Source organism: Leucopleurus acutus (genome assembly GCF_964270905.1).
Source record: "Leucopleurus acutus genome assembly, chromosome: 14".
NCBI classification, from domain to species: Eukaryota; Metazoa; Chordata; class Mammalia; order Artiodactyla; family Delphinidae; genus Leucopleurus; species Leucopleurus acutus.
The window spans coordinates 9,396,469-9,416,211 of record NC_139156.1 but is presented as its reverse complement, the minus strand read 5'-3'; the positions used below and the strand labels follow the sequence as shown (position 1 = coordinate 9,416,211).

Here is a 19,743-nt window from a genome sequence, read left to right as displayed (position 1 = left end):
AGGTTTCTTCTGTAGGCAGTATGTTAGGGATAGCATCTGATGGCAATCATATATATCCAGTAAGGAAATGTGATATGAGCAAGATGTAGTATAGCTGTTCAGAGAATCCTCTATAATGCTTTTATTGCCACTAAGAAACTAATAAAAAGTCATGTATTTATTACAAATTTATAATTTTTGGTTGCCAAATAGGAAAATGCCTCAGAACCTTGTTGAATGGAAGGCTACTGGGGGCAAGTCAAGTGATAGAGAACTTTATATTTTGGAGTGTATCATGTGCATACTCTTGACAGGTCTTTAATGTAAAATCTCAAACATACAGTTTGAAGGGCTAGCAATAGACAGTAAAAGATTTGCTGTTCAGTTACTGGGGTATTTAGAATGAGTGATTTTAGTTGAAATCAGAGATTAACAGTTATTTATTGGTCTGCCAACAGTTTATTGGTCCTTTATATTAGAGGGAGTAAAGATTCATAAAATGTTTGCCTTCAGAGAGAGGCACTGGCTTCTAAAATGGAACTACAGCTTCCATTCAAAATGGCAACATAAAGACTTTCCTTCCCTGTTTCCTCTCAGATTGCCCCCAAACAGTGAGAACAAGAAACATCCAAACCATCTCTGCTGAAACTAGCAGATTTCTGTAATCCACAGTGTATAAAGATGGAAAGTGGGTGGAGGAGGAATAAACGACTTGACAGAGTAGAAGAGACCAGTGGAAGGTAGCTATTTCCATGTCCTGCCCCCACGCCAGCTCTGGATAGACTAGGTGTTGGCTTTGGTCTGGGGAGGCAACAGGGAGGAGGGACCCAACACAGGGACTTTGTTTGCATATCTACGTAGAAGCAACCTCTAGTCCCTACCTCCATCTGGCTCCGGCAGGCAGCCACCCTTCCCCCATCCCAGCGAGGAATGGCATGTGTAGTATCTCCAGAAATAGAATCAGTGAGGCTGTGTGCGTGGGGACAGTAGTCTCAGAGAAGTGGGGGGATGAGGCATGAAACAGAAAATGGGAGGATTAAATGAAAACGTCTGCACGCTGAATGCAACTGTTTCCCGTGTCCAGGCCCAGAGCACCAGGCAGCCAGGTGGAGGTGGGGCAAGAATCTGAACACCCCCGAGAAGAGAGCCATAGGCACTGGCAGCTGGGCCTCTCCACCAGAGGAGAGCGCTGCACAGCACAGCCCGCCAGCCAGAAACCCTGCATGTATTCAAGAGAGCTTCCCATCCGGGTTTTGTTACCTCGTTTTTAAATATGGTACCAAAATGCAATCCTGGTCTTGGCCAGTCCAGGATTGCATGACATTGGAGAAGAAAGAACTGTCACATAGGAAAGAGAACATGAGACAATGCAAAACTCCAAAGAAGAAGTCAAAGAAAGCTAAAAATAAAACAAAGATAGATAGTAGGAGAGAAATAAGAAAATTAGAGTTTCCATTAAGAAAGCCAACGTCTGACTAATAGAGAAGGAAAGGATAGAGAAAGAGTAGAGATAGAGAAAACGGGAGAAAACTGGCAAAGAAATATAATAAAATGTCTCATAACCGTTTGACCCATAACCATATTTGAACCGTAACCAGTTGATCCTGGGTTGTGAAATGATTTTTGTTTGGAGTCAAGCTAATGTTTATGCTTCAGGTTTTATCCATTTGGTACATTCACTTTGATGGTAAAGACTTGAAATGAAATAAGGGAGTACTTAAGTGAAAAGATGGTAAGCACACAAGCCTCTGCTATGCATTCATTATACACAATGAAACCCTTGCTTTAAAAGCATGGGAAGTTACAGGTTTCATACAGTTTATTATTATTATTATTATTAAAAGTTTTTTCCTTCCTTTCCCTGTCCACTGTTCCCCCAGCATTGCTAATATAAGTTTTTAGTAATTTGCTTTACATTTTCCACAATACTTCTTTACTTGGAAACCTCCAAGTGATGATGATGGTGATGATGATGATGATGAAGGTGATGAAGATGGTGAAAAAGAATATCTGTTCTATCCCAGGCACTGTGCTAGTTTCTTTACACAGATCACCTCCACCCCCCCAAGGCAGGGATGGGTGGCATTCCACTTCATAGATGAGGAAAACAAGAGTCAGAGATTAAATACATTTCATAAGATGGTATTGCTAGTAAGTGCATGAGCTAGTCAGGTCTGCCAGCTCCAGGCTCTGATTCTCCCTCCTGTCGTATCGCTGTGCCTCTTCCTGCCATTAAATAATGCTTAAAGCACATGATTTTTTATTCAGACTGCAAAGTGTGCTGAGAGTCTTTTTAGAGGTGTATTTGCCTCTCTTCTTTCCCTTCAAAGAGATCCTTATATAAACGTTATTTATTCAAAAATATGTGTGTTAAGCACTTTATAGCAGGTGTAGTGTATTACCAAGAGCTTAGATTTTTAAACTCTTGAGATGTTTTAGGTAGTTGCCCAAAACAACATTGAGGAGGAAAATAGCTGTTATGAGGAGAGCTCAGCTTTAGCCGGAGCTGGAAAAAGATTATGAAAGGATGCTTTACTGATTGTTAGAAATTAAAAACAGAAGCTATATATTGACATATATAATAGCCTAGTGAGTTACTAATTTATCTTAATTTATATTTATGGCATTTATAATTTCTCCAATCTCTAGTAAGGTATAAAAGAACAGATTTATAGTGTGTTAAATTTCTTTAGGTCCAAACTAATTGTTTTATAGCACTTCACAAGATAAGACTCTCATATCAATACAAGGAAGCTCTTGTTTAGTGTCTTGGTCTCAGTCTCAATTTCATAATCTTGTGTATTTGAGAAATAAGCTTTTTTCCCTTGAGGGTTTTCATTACCCGCTTCCCTTAGTCACATTCAACTGTTAGTATACCATTTAAAATTTTGATGGAGACTTTTGGAAGTTATTTGTATATTTACCAAAAAAAAAAATTGCAGCACTGTAGCTATTCAGATGCCTTATCTCCTAGAATAATGTTTGTTTTTAAAAATAAATCGTGTGATGTATAATTAATAAGCTTTAATTTGAACATTGACTCGTAGTTTGTCAACAACTATATGCAGGTGTGCTTTGCTTTATAGAAGTCGGTAGTCACTAAAGGGGTATATGTAAATTAAATTGCATAAAAAGTTCCAAATGTATTAAGATTATAAACATAAAGAAAATGCATAAGTGCTGGAAAAATAAAGCTGTTTATTTTTATAATCTTGAGTTGGAGAGACTTTCTTAATATGATGTGAAAGCTAGAATCATTAAAGGAAAAGAAGAAGATTGATAGACTGGTTCTGATTGATCAGAGATACCATGAACTAAGTGAAAAGACAAATGATAGACTGGGAAAAGTACTTGAGATAAAACAAAGGATTAATACAAAAGTGCTTATAAATCAGTAAAAAATAAATCAACAACTCGGTAGAAATATGGGTAAAGAAAATAAACAGCTCACAAAACAGATGCGGGTGGCCAATAAACATATAAAGCTAATTTGTCTCAGTAATCAAAGAAATTCATATTTAAACAAGGTATAATTTTTCACCAGTTAGGTTGACAGAGAGTCAGGAAAACACACCACACTTGACATTTCAAACCCAGGGCATTTGTTACAGGGAATTGGATAACCAGATGTTGAAAGGCTGAAGGAGCACAAAGGGAATGCTGAAGTAACCCACAAATTAGAACCTGCATGAAGCAGCTACCGTCCCCAGGGCTGGAGAGAGGAAAGGGAGGAGATGGTCTTACCAGAACCTAGGACTCTCTGAGGGGACTGCAAGGCTGATGGAGGGAGGGAGCAGCAGAAGAGCCTGGAGCAGTGGCCGTTGTGTGTTGGCTGCTGCTGGAGGGAGACCAGCAAGAGCAGGACTCTGCATGGGAGTCCCCTCCGCCATCTCCCTCCCACCTTCCAGGCTCCCGCCAGGAGCTCCCATCAGCAGAACATGGCCCGTGCTGGCAAGGAAGTCTAGGAAATAATGTCACAGAGCCTTGGGGCTGAAAACAAGAGGTACTGGTGAGGACTATTAGACAAGATAGGCCTTTGGATACACTACTGGTAGGAGTGTAAATGGATTCAGCCTTTGGAGAAGACAATTTACTAATATCTATAAAAATGTTAAATGTGAATTTTCTTTGACCCAGTAAGCCTATGTTAAGAAATTTATCCTATGCTAGTGCTATCCCAAGTGTGGAGAAGTATACGTATATGTTTCATTGGGATATTTTATATAGTTTCAAAAATCAGAAATAGCCTAAATGCCCATTGACAGAGGATTGGCTAAATAAACTGTGGTATTTTTACATTCACTGAAAAACGTGGCCATTAAAAATGAGAGTTTTACCTATGTTATTGAGTGATAAAAGAAGTATCATATATGGTCTAACATTTTGTCAAATTCGAGAGAGTCACAATACTGAAGCTTGCAAGGTTTTTCAGCTGCTGCAGACATAAATTTAGAGGTAACAAGTGCAAAATTTCATATGTTGTAGTTTGTTTTGTCTCTCAACAGTTATGAATGCAGGGATGAGGAAATATTTCCTACAAGCCAATGATCAGCAGGACCTAGTAGAATGGGTAAATGTGTTGAACAAAGCTATAAAAATTACAGTAAGTATTTGTACTTTTTGTGTGAAAAAATTTTAATGTGTGGATGTGATCTTTACAGTTTGTAACTGTAAAGTTACTGTAACTGTAACTGTAAAGTTACTGAGTGTCTTCAGCTTACCAACAGTTTGTCCCAGAGTTACTCAAAGTTTGTTTAAAACACAGGTTATAATATGAATGAATTTTCTTGTACATGGTAACTATTGGCCCCTAAAATCAGCCCATAGATGCCTTTTTAACCCATTGTGTACCTAATAAGGGTCTATATTACTGTAGATTTTTTTAAAAAATTATTTATGATACTTTTTTTTTTAACTTTTTAAAAAAATTTATTTTTGGCTGCTTCGGGTCTTAGTTGCAGCATGCTGGATCTTCGTTTAGGCATGCGGGATCTTTCCTTGCAGCGCACGGGCTTCTCTCTAGTTGTGGCGTGAGGGTTCCAGAGCACGTGGGCTCTGTAGTTTGCGGCATGCAGGCTCTCTGGTTGAGGCGCGCAAGTTCAGTAGTTGTGGCGCTTGGACTTAGTTAACCCGCGTCATGTGGGACCTTAGTTCCCCGGCCAGGGATCGAACCTGTGTCCCCTGCATTGGAAGGCAGATTCTTTACCACTGGACCACCAGGGAAGTCCCTTACTGTAGATTTTAACCACTGTTTACAGTAGTGTTTCTAGGGGAAAATGCATGTAGAGTTTTACCTTGAGGATATGTTTTTACCCCCAGGGAAGATTAAGAGACTTCCTGCCACCTACCCAGGGAACAGGAGTGGCATTCCGTCTCTCCTCTAAGCCGTGACTGGGACTGGCGTTAGGTAGGTAGGAGTTGAAGATAGGAGTGGGACAAGGCAGACAAAGGGCTTAGAAATGACATATGGGGATAGAATAGGGACTGATTAGAAGAGCTGTGGCAACCAGAGGGTCCTGCCTGCGTGGTCCTTGAGGGGTTTGTCTCAGGCATCGCTTCTTTCCCTCCAGTTCCCGGGCACTTTCCTCCTGTGCTGTAGCTTCCTGCTTCCAACCTGGGCTTCTCTTCTTGGTTTTCTGATGAAATCAATATGTTTTGATTATTTATAGTGTGCCAGGCCTTGCACTGAAGGTTCTATATAAAGTATCTGGAAAAGTGAGACTTAGAAGGATTGAGTAACTTTTATGGGTTAAATGGCTGGTAAGTTGTGGAGCCATGAGCCACCCCATCTGCTTGAGTCTGGAACCTAACCCTGAAGTGCAGCACCTCACTGCTTCCTGAAAAAAAGAGCCTCCTTCCTTACTCTTTGACCCTGAAGCAGAAAACAAACTTCGGGGCGAGTTTACTACTGCTGCTGATGAGCAAGTAGGCAGGAACTGTTCCCTGATGAAGCCTCTCCTTCCCTTTCTCCTCTTTACACACTAGTGGAGAAAACACACACAGCAGGCCCGCATGGGAAGTGTGGGCAAGGAGGTCCTGTGTGAGATTTGTGTAAATTGAAGTGTATTTTTACTAAAATGAGGTTATTTACTGACCCTAAATGACTTACTCTTTAAAAACATATGCCCTGACAGCATATGTTCGTTTCCATTTAAATAAGTGATTCCGTATTTATGTCACAACACAATAAAGAGTTAATATAATTAAAGCTGTTCTCAGAGTTAAGTCGATTTTTTATCTTGCACCAGAACAGCTTGTTACCACATGACAGAAAACAGCCACGCACTGCATCTGATCTGTACGTGGAGCAGCAGTTATTTTAGGTTTGTGCAGTTTCAGGAAAGCAATTTTAAACTGATTCAGAAGTTCATTTTCTTAAAAGGTTTTAACTGATTGTTTTTGACTCTTAATAAATAAATATTCCCTATTTGGAAAATTTCTTTAGAACGACAACATGTAGTAACTTTACTGAATTAATCTATTTTTTTTACATTTGCGGTGATAAGCAGCACTGGTTTCTTAGAGCTTTAAGAGAAGAAGTAGTGAATGGCCTCAGGCTTTTTACCATTTGGGAGATTCTTGAATTGCTATGTCTAATTTATTAATGGTGTGAAACCATCTTATACAAGTGACACTTTCAGCTTATTCAAATGCAAGAGAAACTGATTAGGAATTGGGTAATGTTTCAAAGTATGTGGACTTTTAAATAGCTTTTGTGGTCTTGCAGCTGTTACATGTCGAATTTTTATAGTTTTTAAGATAAATCTGTTGATATTTGTGTTTTTATAATTCACATTTAGAGAATATATATTTAAGATATAGAAATCCGTAGCCAGTCAACAAAGTGATTATAACTATATTAAAGTGAGTATAGAATTGATAGCACTTACTAAAAATCAGTTTTATGTAGATACACATTAACTCATAGAATAGCAATGAAAGAATTTCCCATGCTTTAATGAGATATATTTTTAACTTTATTCTTTAAAAAATCTTACCAGTTTTAATTGCATATGCATTTTACACATTTCAGTGCAGAATCTTTAATTTGTCATACTTTACTATGGAAATTGCTGGTGATTTACGTATAGATTTCTTTGAATATTTCAAGTTTACATTTTAATATATGTGCAGTTTACCTTTCTGTGGAGTCACTCCAAATGACATTTTGGTGAACCTATGTAATTTAGTAGTCTGCTGAGTACAATGTAATATGTAAACTTAAAAGTTTTGGAAATGCCAAATTAGATTTTGGACGTATGTGGTTTCAGAATAGAGGTGATTAGAGGGCAGTGGGTAAGGGAATGGTGATTATTTATCTACTTATTAATTATAGTACCATGCCGTCTTAATGGACCATCATCCAACACCATAGTTTATGGCTTTCCTTACTTTCATGAAGTCTTTTTGAGTGTGTGTTGGTGGCTACCATTAAAAAATTTTCCCCCTATTTAAAAAAAAGAGAGGAAGAGCAATAGTAGAGGAACAACCCTGAAGGAAGTATTGACTAGAGTTTGGAAAATCAAAAAAAAATTTTTTTTAATAAATTTATTTATTTTATTTATTTATTTTTGGCTGTGTTGGGTGTTTGTTGCTGCGCGCGGGCTTTCTCTAGTTGCGGCGAGTGGGGGCTACTCTTCGTTGCGGTGCACGGGCTCCTCATTGCGGTGGCTTCTCTTGTTGCAGAGCACGGGCTCTAGGCGCGCTGGCTTCAGTAGTTGTGGCTCGCGGGCTCAGTAGTTGTAGCTCATGGCTCTAGAGCACAGGTTCAGTAGTTGTGGCACACGGGCTTAATTGCTCCGGGGCATGTGGGATCTTCCTGGACCAGGGCTCGAACCCGTGACCCCTGCATTGGCAGGTGGATTCTTAACCACTGCACCACCAGGGAAGCCCTCAATATTAGATTTTAATCTAAAAATTAATGTTTTTAAATTATGGCCAAAATTCTAAACTTTTTTTTTTTTAATTGACAACTGGGAGTATACAGAATAAGCTGAATACAGGACTTTAGTCCTAACAGAAGTGTGTGCCCCAAAGCCTGCAGGTCATGGGTAGAGCCCTCAGAAAGATCCTAACACCCAAGAGTTTGTTCTTGCATGCCTTAGGTTTCAGTCTTTAAGCCCTGCCATTATTCTCCATTTTGTTCATCTGTTCTCTAGTCATCTTTACCTCTTCTTTTCTCTACTATTAGAATTTCCTACTGTTAGGATCATGTACAAATGCTTGCCAAAAATACATTCAAATCTCTCACAAAACAACAGTCCGAACAATAAAGGATAGGGAAGCAAGGGAGAGGGGAAAAAGGCAATAGGCAATTAAACCAAGCATGTTCAATGTCTTTGACATTTGCCATCTGTCTAGGGAGGTCACTTTAAAAAAAAAATGCAATTCTAAGTTAATTGTTGAACTGTAACATTGGAATTACGCTATACTTAGCATTTTATTTTATTATAAGGACAAATGAGAAGCAGTAGGTTTAAAAGCATAGGGAAGGATTTTTTTTTTTTTTTTTTTTTTTTTTTTTTTTTGCGGTACGTGGGCCTCTCACTGTTGTGACCTCTCCCGTTGCGGAGCGCAGGCTCAGCGGCCATGGCTCACGGGCCCAGCCGCTCCGCGGCATGTGGGGTCTTCCCGGACCGGGGCACGAACCCGTGTCCCCTGCATCGGCAGGCGGACTCTCAACCACTGCGCCACCAGGGAAGCCCAAGGATTTTTAATATACTGTCATTTCTAGAAGAAAAATGGAAAAACCAATGTAAATTTTAGTATATTTTTAGGGTGATATTAAAGGTATTTTTTAGGATATTCTCATGTATGATTAAATCCTCAACTTCTTGAGAGGGAATAGCCACTTTTTATATGGGTCACCTTTTAACAGCACATTTCAGCTAATACATAAGTTGAATAGATAATTCTGTCTCTGGTTTCAAATTCTTTTAATGCCGTTTTCTGTTCTTAAGGATAACTTGGCCACATTGTCAAAATAATTGAAATACATGATGCTGTTCATTAGAAAACACTGGGACTTCCTTAGCAAATTGTTTCTGAGTGCAGTGAACTTTATAGCCCTTTCATTCTTAAGTATTTTTGCAAATCTCGTCAAGTAAAATTCTGTCCATTATCATATTGCCTTTAAAAAGCACTCCAGGGCTTCCCTGGTGGCGCAGTGGTTGCGAGTCTGCCTGCCGATGCAGGGGATGCGGGTTCGTGCCCTGGTCCGGGAAGATCCCACATGCCGTGGAGCGGCTGGGCCCGTGAGCCCTGGCCGCTGAGCCTGCGCGTCCGGAGCCTGTGCTCCACGACGGGAGAGGCCACAGCAGTGAGAGGCCCGCGTACCGCCAAAAAAAAAAAAAAAAAAAGCACTCCAAAATGTGCAACCTCTTAGAAAAAAACTCTTAGAAGAATTCAGGCTTTCCCCTCCAGAATTCATTTCTGTTCTCTGCCTTTGTTTCCTTCTTTCTTTTCTTTTTTTTTAACTTAAAAAAAGTTTTTTTTAATTTTTAGATTTTATTTATTTGTTTTTTATTTTTGGTTGCGTTGTGTCTTCATTGCTGCCCATGGGCTTTCTCTAGTTGCAGTGAGTGGGGGCTACTCTTAGTTGCGGTGCACAGGCTTCTCATTGTGGTGGCTTCTCTTGTTGCAGAGCATGGGCTCTAGGCGCATAGGCTCAGTAGTTGTGGCACACAGGCTTAGTCACTCTGCAGCACGTGGGATCTTCCCGGACAAGGGCTCGAACCCATGTCCCCTGCATTGGCAGGCGGATTCTTAGCCCTGCGCCACGAGGGAAGCCCCCTTTCTTTTGTTTCTGCCCACGACTGGTATTGTAGTTTAAATATGGAGAGAGGGTGGAGGGTTGGCCTAAGGCCTGGGGAGAGTCATTAGGGGAAGCATCTAAAGGGACAGGATCCCCTGTCCTCGGGATGTTGCAAAATCTTGGGCAGGAATGGAGGAAAGGGAAAAGTAACAGCACAGAGAGGTAATACAATGTCAAGTGCTCTGATAAACTAGGGATGTAGTATAGCGGTTAAGTGTGGAAAAGAGTTACACGAACTTAGCTAGAAAGTGGAACAGCCAGGATCTAAACTTATGTTCCTGGGACTTCCCTGGTGACACAGTGGATGACACTCTGTGCTCCCAATGCAGGGGGCCTGGGTTTGATCCCTGGTCAGGGAACTAGATTCCCACATGCATGCCGCAAATAAGAGTTTGCATGCCACAACGAAGGAGCCTGTGTGCCGCAACTAAGGAGCCCATGTCCTGCAGCTAAGGAGCCCACATCCTGCAGCTAAGGAGCCGGCAAGCCGCAAAGGAGCCCACCTGCTGCAACCAAGACCCAGCACAACCAAATTAATTAATTAAAAACAAAAACTTATGTTCCCTAATGCCCCTGAGCCTGTTTTCTTACTGCTACGGTGGCGATGCTCCCCCTATGCATAGGGGTTGACAGGAGGGTTAAATGGGAAAATATATGAAATAGTACCTGCCCAAGTAAGCACTCAGTAAATGATGGCTGTGTCCTAAAGTAATACTGTAAAAGAAAAATTAGTATGAGAACTTAAAGGGGTATATGCATATACTAAAAATAATTTTTATATATGCCAATTATATATAAATTGGAAATTCTGTGATAAAGAGGGTCTCATATATAATGCTTGTTGCAAAATGATTCATTGACTTACTATTTTAGGTACCAAAGCAGTCAGACTCACAACCTCATTCTGATAACCCAAGTCGCCAAGGTGAATGTGGGAAGAAGCAAGTGTCTTACAGAACTGACATTGTTGGTGGTGTGCCCATCATTACCCCAACTCAGGTAATAAATTAATTCTTCTATTGTGTGATGGTTTAACTACTGCATATTGATTTTTGTATTGCTATCAAAAGTCAAACAGTACATCTTTACTGAATTAATGCAATAATTAATACAAAAATTTTATATTTATTTCTTATTTCAGAAGTATGTTTTTATTGTAAAATATCTGGAAAGCATAGATAAACAACATTTAACACTTTTCATGTTTTCTTCTGAGCCTTTCTTTGTACTTTTGCCCCTAGAAATGGGGATACTTTGTAAACAGCTTTTTTCACTTACATCTCAAACATTTTGCAAGTCATCAAAAATTATTTCATGTCATTTTTCATGACTGTGTAGTAGTTTTGCCATGAATTTACTATAAATTACAAACCCTCTGTTGTTGGAGAGTTCTTTTTCCTTTCTCTTTCCTTTTTTCTTTTACAAACAATGTAAGTGTTGTAGGAAGGGGAACCCCTTCCAGGGCCCAAGAGTAGGCTCTTGTCTGACACCCGGAAATGAATTGTCTGAGGAGACACACGTGCTAACAAAGCAAGAAACTTTATTGGGAAGGGGCGCCCAGGTGGAGAGTGGCAGGGTGAGGGAACCCAGGAGAACTGCTCTGCACGTGGCTCACGGTCTCAGGGTTTATGGTGATGGGGTTAGTTTCGGGGTGGTCTCTGGACAATCACTCTGACTCAGGGTTCTTCCTGGTGGCGCGTGCATTGCTCAGCCAAGATGAATTCCAGTGAGAAGGATTCTGGGAGGTTGGTAGGGTATACGGACTGGCTTCTCCTCTGTCCTTTTGACATTTCCCGAATTCTTCTGGTTGGTGGTAGCTTGTTAGTTCTATGTTCCATGCCAGGACCTCCTGTTGTAAGAACTCATGCAAGTGGTTACTATTGTGCCTGGCCAGAGTGGGCGGTTTTGGTCAGTGGCTCCCCTAACAGAAGTAGGAAAAACCCACTCTTCCTCCTGTGTTTCTCCTGTACTCTCACACTGCTACACTCACAACACTTCTGACATGAAATGAGTGGATTTTTTCCCCTACACAAGCAATGCTGTGACACCAGCTGGGTGTCCGACAATTTATCTCAATTCTGACACTGCCTATCTGGATCCCACAGGTGAAGGGCTCAGTCCCACAGGACTGCCCCTCCACCCCCTTCAGATGTCAGTCATAAGTCCACGTTGTTACCTGTGCTTCTGACTGATGGGCTATAAATTCGAGGTTCCTGTGGCCCCCTTATTGGGTTCAATTAGTTTGCTAAAGCAGCTCACAGAACTTAGGAAAACAGTTTAATTACTGTATACCTGTTTATTGTAAAAGGATATGATAAAGGATACAGATGAACATTCAGATAGAAGAGGTGTGTAGGGGAAGGTATGTGGGAAGGGGTGTGGAGCTTCCATGCCTTCTTTGGGTGCACCATTCTCCCAGTACCTCCGTTAATTCACTAACGCAGAAGCTTTCTGAATTCCATATTGTAGGGATTTTTATGGAGGCGTCATCACGTAGGCATGATTGATCATCCACTCTGTTTCCAGCCCTCTCCCCTCTCTAGAGAGTAGGGAATGGGGCTGAAAATTCCAAGCCTTTAATCATGACTTGGTCTTTCTGGTGACTATCCCCCATTCAGGAGTCCACCAAGAGTCACCTTATTAGAACAAAAGACATGCTGTCACCCAGGAAATTCCAAGGGATTTATGAACTCTGTCAGGAAGCAGGGTCAAAGACCAAATATTAGCACAAAAGATGCTTCTAGTGCTCTTATCACTTAGGAAATTACAAGGGTTTTAGGAGCCCTGTGCCAGGAAGTGTGGGGCAGGTGGGGGCAATGAGATATTTTCCATTATCTCGTAAATGCTTTGATGAACATGCTTGTAGCATAAACTTTAGAGCCATAGATAATATGTTTTAAAGGATAAACTCCTGGAGAGAAAATTGCCAAGTCAAAGTGTTTGTAAATATGTGTAATTTTTTAAACCTGTTTTTCTACAACCTGGCCTAGATGAACTAAACAGAAGACTGGAATTTTAAGTCAGTTCTATCCCCAAAGTACTGGTATGCTGAGTTAATTCTTACTCTTGGGTATTATGGAAAATATAAATTTATTTTAAAGTTTTTGATGAAATTAAAACTTGTATGCACTTAAATTTCTTGGGTTGCTCTTAAGTAAATGAGTTTGTAATGCAAATTAAATTACTAGCAGTTGAGAAACTAAGAATTTTAAGGTAATTAATTGATATTGCCAATGTTAGGCATTTTCATTACCTGTGTGCCTTTTTTTACTTAAAAGACTTATTAGTTCATTAATTATTGAGTGCTTTCTTTATGCTAGACAGAGGATATATGTATTAATGAGCAAAAATTCCCTGCCCTAATGGGAGGTTACATTTTTCACCAAAGTTGGATAAAAAATAAACTAGGAATTTGTGTGTGTGTGTGTGTGTGTATTTACTTTTTTAAAAAAGTAATGATTTTAACCTGTAAGACTTCTGGTTAAGATAGAGCTAGACTAAGCTGCTTTCACCTGTATTATGTCTTGTGTTGATAGAAGAGCTAAGACAATTTGTCTTTAGTTGTATTAAGATATTGTAGTTGTTTGTACCTGTGGCTGTCTTAATTTTGTATAGAATTAAGATCTGTGTTTTAAGTTTGGTATCGATTATTCAGTAGGTTCTAAGAGCGTATGGCAGGTGCAATATTAAAAAGATCCCAAAGAATTGTATTGCTTTATCATTTTACAATATAGTTTATTTAAAGTAGTGTTTACTCATTATAAAAGCATTCAGATAACAGTAACAAAATGACATCTCATTTGCATGATTAATTTATTCAGTAACTATTGGTTTAGCAGGTTAAGTGCTAGGATTACAAAGTTAAGTACATAATTAGTGCTGTTGACCTGTCTAAATGTAGAACAGATTGAAAATTCCCTAAGATATGACTTGAGTACTTAGTTTTTCTCTTGAGATTTAGGAGTTCTTGAAAATACACCTTTGGTTGATTTGTAGAATAGATTGTCACCTGTGTTGTACATTATAAATAAACAGGAGGCCAATGCTTTGGGGAACATGAAAACCTGTGTATAGTTAGGTTTTTAAAAGCACTGGACTGAACTGTTAAAAAAAAAATTAAAACTGCGAAACTTTTAGAAAATAGCAAAGGAGAAAATCTTGAGGATCTAGGACTAGGTGAAGAGTTTTTAGACTTGACATCAAAAGCACAATCTATATAAAGGGAAAAAATTGATAAATTGAACCTTATCAACATTAAAAATGTTTTGTCTGTTGAGGATGAAAAGAAAAGCACCATGCTGGGGGAAAATATTTGTAAAACCTCATATACAACAAAGCACTTGTATCTAGAATATATAAAGAACTATATCAAAACTCAATAGTAAAAATACCAAACAGTCCAGTTAGAAAATGGGCAAAATTCATGAACAGAGATTTCATCAAGAGATAAAAGATACGGGCTTCCCTGGTGGCGCAGTGGTTGGGAGTCCGCCTGCCGATGCAGGGGACATGGGTTCATGCCCTGGTCTGGAGAGATCCCACGTGCCGCGGAGCGGCTGGGCCCGTGAGCCACGGCCGCTGAGCCTGTGCGTCCGGAGCCTGTGCTCTGCAGCGGGAGAGGCCACAGCAGTGAGAGGCCCGCGTACCGCAAAAAAAAAAAAAAAAAAAGATAAAAGATACACAGGTGGCAAATAAGTGCTAGGAAGGATATTCACCATCATTAGCCAGTAAGGAAATGCAAATTAAGACCGCAATGAGATATCACCATATAGCTATCAGAATGACTCAACTAAAAATTATTGATAACACAAATGCTGACAAAGATGAGGAGAAACTGAATCACTCATACATAACTGGTGGGAATGTAGAATTGTACAGCCACTCTGAAAAGAGTTTAGCAGTTCTTTATAAAAGTAAACTTGCAATCAGTGTATTAACCGAGGATTTGCACTCCTAGGCATTTATCCTAAAGAAATGAAGACTTATGTTCACACGGAAACAGCATGAATGTTCACAGCAGCTTTATTCCTAATAGCCCAAATGTGGTAACAGCCCAAGTGCCATTTCAGTGGGTGAATTAGCCAGTGGTACGTCCAAACCATGAATACTACTCTCAATGAGAAGGGTCAGACGGTTGGTACAAGGACCAACCTGGATGAATCTCCAAAGTGAATGCAGAGTGAAAAAAGACCATCTCAAAAGCTCACCTACTGTATGATTCCATTTATGTTAAATTCTCTAAATGTCAAAATAATAAAGATGGAGAACAAATTAGCGGCTGCCAAGGAACTGGGGATAGAAGCTCTAAAGGGGTAGCCCAGGGGATCCTATCGTGAACACTCTGTACATTGGCGCTGGTGGTGGTTACACAGATCTGGCAATAAAATCGCATAGAATGATATATACAGAGACAATGAATGCATGTAAAATGGGTGAGATATGAATAAGGTCTGCGAAATGTTTCGGTGTCAGTTTTGATAATGTGCTATAGTTATACAGTTTCCCTGTTGAGGGAAACCGGTTGAAGGGTACATAGGACCTCCTGTACATTGTTTTTTTACAACTTCCTGTGAATCTTTATAATTATTTCAAAATTAAAAGTTATACCCCCCCATCCAGCGCCCCCCCCCCCAGCAAAACAAAAACCAAAAAACACTGGTGGCAGGACTTTTGCAGAAAAAGAGAAATAGAAATCTGTGGTTTAATCAGTGGTATTGAAAGTTATGATTAAGTATCTCAAATTAATTAGAAAACTCTTTACTCCAAGATCCGTGTTTCTAACTGAACTAAGATGGATTTTAAGATTTTTCTACTAGAATGACACCGTGAACTACAAGTATGCTTTGAAGGTAAACAAGCAAAAAAGGAATATCTTTATTTTGCTTCATTTTAGAAAGAAGAAGTAAATGAATGTGGTGAAAGTATTGACAGAAATAATTTGAAGCGGTCACAAAGCCATCTTCCTTACTTTACTCCTAAACCATCTTCAGATAGTGCAGTTATCAAAGCTGGATATTGTGTAAAACAAGGAGCAGTGGTGAGTAGTTTAACAAAATATGTGAAGTAATGAAAAATGAGTATATATTAGCAAACTCTCAAAATGGGTTAGGGTTAGGGTTTGCTTTGTTTTTTGAAAGATCCAAAGTGAAAGACCAGCTTACTGACCAGGAGTCATCGGATAGAATAGGGGTTATTCTGTGTTCAAAACTCAGTGCTATTATTTTCTTGGTCTGTGGGTGGCTGGATAAGTTAATGCTTATTACCACTAACCTTCAATTTTAACTGAGCTTCCTAACAGCTTAAATTCCAGAAAGTTTTTCTGTTGATTTTTTTACCCCCCTTGGGAATAGGTCAGGGAAAGGGAGCTCTAGTAGGGAGATTGGCAGGAAAGGGGAGACCAGGGGAGCAGGGTGTGGAAGGATCACTTACTTGATATGGGGTTGGGCGACCCCAGTTGAAAACACTGAGACCTTGGGCTACTTACTTAACCTCTCAGGCTCTCAGTTTCTTTTTATGGAAACTTATATTATAAAACCTACCATCCAGAGGTCTTTTTTGAAAGATATAAATAGAAAGCACTTAGCATAGCACCTGGTCCTTAGTAAGAGCTATTACGTCTTGGCCCAGATATTCTCACACAACCAGATCCATAATGGTGAATTGTGGGAAGAGCAAGTAAATTTACCAGTGTTTATGAATCCAGAATACCTTTCTAAAATGTGAACTAAATCTATAGACTTTCATGAGAAAATAAACTTCAAAGTTTAAAAATAAAATTTTAAAAATTTCTGTGAGTAAAGAAGTACTTAAATGTCTACTGGCGGTTCTGCTTGACCTCACATCACTCCTGGCAAGTCTGATTAGCTTAGGTCAGCCAGAGGAAGGTTCTTTCAGCTCTAATTGTGTGATCTTCTTTAGGCTAAGGGAAATGAAGGTAAGGGCTGAAGGTTTTTCATTCCAGCATGTCTACGGGTAAAATCAGAATTCTCATCAGGTCGAGTGTTAATTAGGGCTTTTAAAGAGACATTCCTTTCTTTTTGTTTTACTCTTAAATCCAAAATATTAACTAACCCTTAGAGATATTGAAGTACTTTCACAAAAGCTATATTTCATTGACAGAAGATATTTGTACAAAGCATATTCACTTTATTAAATACGTGTTGCTTTCCTTCTTAGTATTATAAAGTACCTGTAGAAGGATTCATGCATTTTACAGACGAGAAGCTTCATGTGGTTTAACAACATTTCCTGTGCTTGCTGTTGAACTCTTGGTGGCATTTACTTTGTGGGGGATGGGGAAGTGCCTTTTTTTTTTTTTAACTTTTAGAGCATAAAAAAAATAAGACCATATTATAAAATCATACAGTAAGAGCTGAAAGCCAGCCACCAGAGTTGAATTAGTTCAAGGCCTGAGTAGCAAAAGAGATGAAATTTCCTGTATCTCCTCGCTAAGGGATGGTAGTAAGGTTTTCCAGTGCTTGACATTTCTGATTGTGGGGTCATATCAGAATAATTAAGTTGTTATTAACATTTGACATTCTTAGAAACATAAGTTTTATGTCTGTGTTCATCTCTGATAGATGAAAAACTGGAAGAGAAGATATTTTCAATTGGATGAAAACACAATAGGCTACTTCAAATCTGAACTGGTATGTTGCTGAGTCATGAATGTTGCTTTAAAAATGTTTGACAAGTGTTACACTGTGGTGATTATATAATTTCTTGTCCTGTTTTCTATTTTTAAAATAATTAAAATCTGGTTTTGAGAGGTATATGCAGTTCAGTTTATTTTGTTGTGATGCTTTTGGTTAATGATATTTTTGTTAAATCTTAAATAAAAAGAGTGTATCTTCAAAGGCATTCTACCTTGAAAGAATTAAAAATATCAGAACCCCTCAGTCTACAGATTTCCTCTGAAAGCATTGGAGGAGGTGGTAGAAAGAATTAAGTCTCTGAAAGTCAACATTTGACCCTCTGATTTCTTCTGCCTTCTCTTCCCTGCCCTCTCTTGATATTTTCTTTTCCATTTCAGATTGACTTTTAAGTTTCTTCATATAAGATATTTTTGTCCTATCTGAAGGTAGAATCAAAGATTGAAGGTCCATCTTTCACTTGTTTGAGTAACATCCTTATTTAAAATACTCCTGTCGTGTGACTGAGCTCTGCAATAGATTGTTGCATAAATTGAGTGCGATCCTACCTCTTCTTTTTATGGGACATTTGAAGGGGGAACCATACGTTTTATTTGAATGACGGTACCAGAGCAGCACTGTCCAGCTGAACTCTGCACTGATGGGAATGTTCCATTATCTGCATTGGCCACGTCTGCTGGTTACATGTGGCTCTTGAGCACTGGAACTATGGCTAGTGCGACTGAGGAGCCTGACCGTATTTAACTTTAAAAGTAAAGCCGGTTGTATCTGGTATTCGTTAATTTAAATTCAAGTAGTTACACGTAGCTAGTGGCTACTCTATTGGACAGCAGAGCACTGGAGAATAGGAAGGGAATATTTAAGATTCATCTCAGGTGTCTGTTCTTCTGGAAGGCTTTTGGACTCTGGATTTCGCGGCTTCTCTTTACATACATGGAAGCTGATGCCCACACCTGTCATGATACTTCCCACTGGCTTTTGTAATTGTTTGCATACTTGTCTTTACCAGTTAATTGCATGAGCTTCTTGAGAGCAAAGATTCTCTTTTGTACCCTTTTATGAACACAGCAGCTGGTACTTAGAAAATAATCAATAAGTGTTTTTGAATGAATAAAAAAATGACATAACATAACAAGAATAGCCATTTTAGCATGGGACCCTTTCTTAGACTTCAAAACCTAAGAGCCTCAGTTGGAAGCAGTAGTTATTTGGTTCAAAAACTACCAGCCTTGGTGTCTCAGAAGCTACCCTTGTGCTTGGTTGGCAGGTTGATTCGTTGCTTTCGGTTAATGCCAGTCCTCTGGGAGGAGTCCTTCCTGCACCAGACGTTCATTGAGCTCTCCATGGCCCTGGTGCACTGGGAACTGGGAATAAAGAGGGCAGTCAGTGATGTTCTGGCCTTCAGGAGTTCAGTTTTACCAGAGAAATTGACATGTCCCCTTGTCATCCACAGTAGTTATAATGAGACAAGAACTATTATAGAAATATTTACTATAATTTGAAAACCTGCATGTGGATATTATGCTATAAAGTTTGAGATGAAAGAATACTTGAACTATCATAGGAGGTAGGGAAATTATATTATGTGTATTCAGGAATATGTTAAGTATTTAGCAAACACAGATAAAGCTGAACACTTTAAATATAATTATTGACCTTTGTCAGTTACTAAGATGCACATCCCCTCCCCCCGTTTTAACATTTCTGAAATCTTCAGGTCTCTTAGGGATGCTGAAGGTGAGGGAGCCAGGCAGCAGCTGTGCTGTGTTGTCATTGCCTGTGTGTGCACAGCACCTTTGGGTAAGATCAGAAGACACCAGCACCAAAACCTGCAGAAAAGGGTGCTGGCAGCTGGAAGAAAATCTCAGGGACACAGTGGGAGATTCTTAGGAAATGCTGTAGTATCACCAGTGCTCTTTCTGGCCCGGAGAATAGTATGGAGTGAAAAGCACTGCGATTGATGGCTTCTAGTCAGAAAGTGAGCTGGGGTCTGAATGTGAGGTTTTAAAAAACCTTAACCCATTTATTTTGCCTATTTTTATATATGCTCAAGGATAATATATGATAAAAGTTGATGTTTAAAGTATAAAAGGGCTCTTTTACAAAACCTTTTGATCATGGAAAAGTTTGAACATAAAGTAAATAGATAGAATAGTATTCTGAACCCCTATATAGCCATCACCCAGATCTCATAATTATCAACACATGACTAGTTTTGTTTCTTCTGTACCACCACCTACTTCTCCCTTCCTATTTTGAAGCAAATATTAGGCATATCATTTCATCTGTAAATATTTT

At 39.3% G+C, this 19,743-nt stretch overlaps 1 protein-coding gene across 2 annotated transcripts in view; it reads left to right on the top strand.

Annotated features, from left to right (window-relative positions):
* Window positions 1-19,743, top strand: part of PLEKHA1 (pleckstrin homology domain containing A1) — a 58,781-nt gene that overhangs the window by 29,944 nt on the left and 9,094 nt on the right. For both annotated transcript variants that reach the window (XM_082853894.1, XM_082853895.1), the window contains exons 5-8: window positions 4,485-4,582; window positions 10,667-10,792; window positions 15,687-15,830; window positions 17,374-17,442. In XM_082853894.1, the coding sequence (XP_082710020.1) occupies window positions 4,485-4,582; window positions 10,667-10,792; window positions 15,687-15,830; window positions 17,374-17,442 (437 nt within the window). The remainder of the gene's footprint in view (window positions 1-4,484; window positions 4,583-10,666; window positions 10,793-15,686; window positions 15,831-17,373; window positions 17,443-19,743) is intronic.